The sequence below is a fragment of the Pyxicephalus adspersus genome, chromosome Z, assembly GCF_032062135.1.
Source record: "Pyxicephalus adspersus chromosome Z, UCB_Pads_2.0, whole genome shotgun sequence".
Classification (NCBI taxonomy): domain Eukaryota; kingdom Metazoa; phylum Chordata; class Amphibia; order Anura; family Pyxicephalidae; genus Pyxicephalus; species Pyxicephalus adspersus.
Genome location: NC_092871.1, coordinates 32141580 through 32144923, shown reverse-complemented (window position 1 = coordinate 32144923; position 3344 = coordinate 32141580). Strand labels below are relative to the sequence as shown.

The window sequence follows — 3344 nt, the reverse complement described above, 5'->3', positions numbered from 1 at the left end:
GGCAGGAGGTTGATTTTTTTTTTATTAGGTTTGCTCCATACGAATCAATTATCAAACAAGTGGTTGGTACTTTGACTTTTCTAGTTTATCATAAACTATCCATTTATGTATTGATTGTAATAGGGATCAATAACACTGTAAACATTTGCTTAACATTAGAGAGATGTGGAAATCCTAATACCAGTGATGGCAATTATTGGAGATGATTAAGAGCTTGTTTGTAGTGAAATAGAGAAGAGAAACATAGGTTAGCAGCAGTGACCAGTAAAAGCAGTCTTATTAGACATTGGAATGGTAGTAGGCAAAGTCAGAAAAAGATCTGATTGGGAAGAAGCACAAATATCAATGTTGGTTTGAACTAAATGCTAATTAGAAAACACTGAGCCTGTGATTTCCCTTTTGCAACAAAATAAACTTACCTGCTTGATCATTTTATTTTTCATTACACATGTCCTCACTCTGTCATGGGCACATCCACCTTTACCTGGTCTTCTCCTGGGTTTGGCTATCTTTATTGGTCAGGTGACACAATGTAACATGTCCTGTACATGACCATGGGATTTCATTCATACCCAGTATAGTACACAGTATTTATAGATGAAAAGATTGCAAACAGGCAAATAATCTTACTTCATTGCAGATGGGCAGCACGGTGGCTCAGAGGTTAGCACTCTGGCCTTTGCAGTGCTGGGTCCCAGGTTTGAATCTTGGTCAAGTCATGGAGTTTGCATGTTCTTCCTGTGTTAGTGCGGGATTTCTCTGGGTACTCTGGTTTCCTTCCATATTCCAAAAACATGCAGTTAGTGTTAATTGGTTTCCCCCTAAAATTGACCTTAGACTGTAATAATGACATACGACTATGGTAGGGACATTAGATTGTGAGCTCCCTTGAGGGACAGTTAGTGACATGACTTGGACTTTGTACAGCGCTGCGTAATATGATGGCGCTATATAAATACTGTGTATTATTAAGGAACATAAGGGGAATAATACCAGATGATGAGTGATTCTGGGCTTCCATCACACTTCAGCAGTGCCACAGGCTGATCACCTCCATGCCAAGTATTGAACATGGACATACTTTTCAGTAGGCCAACATTTCTGTATTAAAAATCATTTTTTATTAGTCTTCTGTAATATATAACTCATATAACTATAATAAATCTATATAATATATGGGTTTCACTTTTTGAATTGAATTACTGAAATAAATTAACTTTTTAATGATATTCTAATTAATTGAGATGCGCCAGTATTCTAGATTAATGGTGTATGAAGATAAAGCGTTTTACAGCGCTAAAACCTTGTGCTCACTCTCCAGGTCTGAGCACTCCCACCAGAACGGACATTCCCCTTTAGTATACAACAAACCACAAGTAGGGGAATGTAGTAGCTGGGCTTTGCATATTGCCTTACCAACAATCCCTGTATGTCTGGCATTAGGGTTTCTTTCTACTTCAGGTTCACTTGACTCGGGTCCAGAACTGTTTAGGAGGTAGTCATCAATCTCAAGCATTTCTGGTCATTCTGTAACATTACAGTAATATACCTAAAATAATTCACTCAAACACAGGTTAGGATAAAAAGGTTTGTTTTGGAGGTAAAAACACTATACAAATACATAGGTGCAACAAGATAACTTACACACTGTTAAGCTTTCATTCATTGTTCGATAAGCTTTACATGGCTTTTGGTGCATTATATTTTTTTTTTAAATAGGTAAAATATTGAATTTGTCAGTTCATGTAACAGTTCGTGTATTCTCAGGAGTTATGTTTTTATAGGGACCGTAGGAAATGTGCCCTATTTATACATAACATCTGCTCAGCAGCACTTACAATTCGCACTACTGTACACAGCATATAGGTATGGCAAAAAAATATATAATAAAAACAAAGCATGTGACTGGGAATACACCATACTAAATAACACTAATACTAGGGATTGGAGTGTAACACCTACAGGACAACGTTCAGTCAGACTACGACAGCACAAAAATTGTATTCAGCAACTGATCAGGGTCTATAATACCTATAGACATGTGAGCATGATTTGTGACATGGGCCCTCTTCCCAGCAACATTTGTAACATTTACTTACAGACCCTGATCATTTATATGACAGCTGTACAATAATAGTGTGACAGAATGTTGTATAGGCCTAAGGCTTGTAAACAATATTGAACAAGTAGAATATTTACATATCATGTGCATGTGGAAAGGGGTCATGGAATGTTTCTCAGCATGCAAGCTTTGATGAAATTCTCAATATTAAAATGTCACAGCTGCTGTAGGAGGTTGCAGGTTCCAGCAGAAGGGGAAATCCCTGAAAGATTGCATTGATTCCTCTGTGCCTGAAATGTGTCAGAAAAGAACTCCTTCTCCAGCTCAGATTCTTCGGAGCATTGGTGGCGGCGTGCCAAGAACACTTGGATCATATTGCCCATCAGACAGCAGTGTGTACTGGGGTGGCGGAATGTGAAGGGGACGATCCGCGGTCTGAGGAGGAGGAAACTGATCTGGTTGTAGCTTCACGCTGGAGTTCTTCCACCCTTTTCTGAAGCTCTGTCCTTATGGCCAGAAGGTCCTTAAGGTTCTGATGAATTGGCATCTATATAAAACAAAGCAAAGTATATGAGAACCATATAGAACACAAAGCCAATATATGTCAGTATATATTCTCACAGCAGGCTGGGAAATACAGTTTGTCATCCATTTTCTTCAACCAATAAAACCTTAGTAGTGTTTGATGCAGGGATTTAGGCCAGTTCAGATGGACATATGTTGATCAGGCAGTAAATGTGGAGTGAGCTTTCAATACTATTTTTACCAGACATTTACTAAGCAGGTTTCCAATCCATACAGGGAGGGAAGCGGCAGAGGAATAAGAGCACAGGACACACATATCCTTGTGCTTAGGTTCTAAAAAAAAACTTTAAGCTAGCCATTTCTTTATAAAGGCAAAGGTAATCACCTTTTCCCCGAGAAAAAAAAATCTTTTTTTTAACCCTGAAGGAAAAAACTTGGGGCCTTTGGCCCAAACTTAATTGTATTTTTATTCTAAACTTAAACCTTAACTCACCTCAAATTGTACTTAACTTTTCCAAGACCAATTGGGGGGAAAGGCTCCCACCTTTGTGGGTTTTAGGTGTTTTTTGTGTCCCCCATTGTGGAGATTTCTCTTCCCATCCTGTAATAAACACAGTTAATAGAAGTATATTTTCCAAGAATAAGAGCAAATCCCGCACTGAACAGATGTCACCAGGACAATGTTCACCATGATAAACAAGTCAGGCGGATTTCCTAAATGGTAGCAAATAACTGGAAACAGAAAAACAAAAAAAAA

At 38.3% G+C, this 3344-nt stretch overlaps 1 protein-coding gene across 6 annotated transcripts in view; it reads right to left on the bottom strand.

Annotated features, from left to right (window-relative positions):
- Window positions 1-1574: 1574 nt before the first annotated feature.
- MTMR1 (myotubularin related protein 1) overlaps window positions 1575-3344 on the bottom strand; it is a 38049-nt gene continuing 36279 nt past the window's right edge. For all 6 annotated transcript variants that reach the window (XM_072431789.1, XM_072431790.1, XM_072431793.1 and 3 more), the window contains one exon: window positions 1575-2609. In XM_072431789.1, coding sequence (XP_072287890.1) covers window positions 2445-2609 — 165 coding nt within the window. In that variant the 3' untranslated portion in view covers window positions 1575-2444. The remainder of the gene's footprint in view (window positions 2610-3344) is intronic.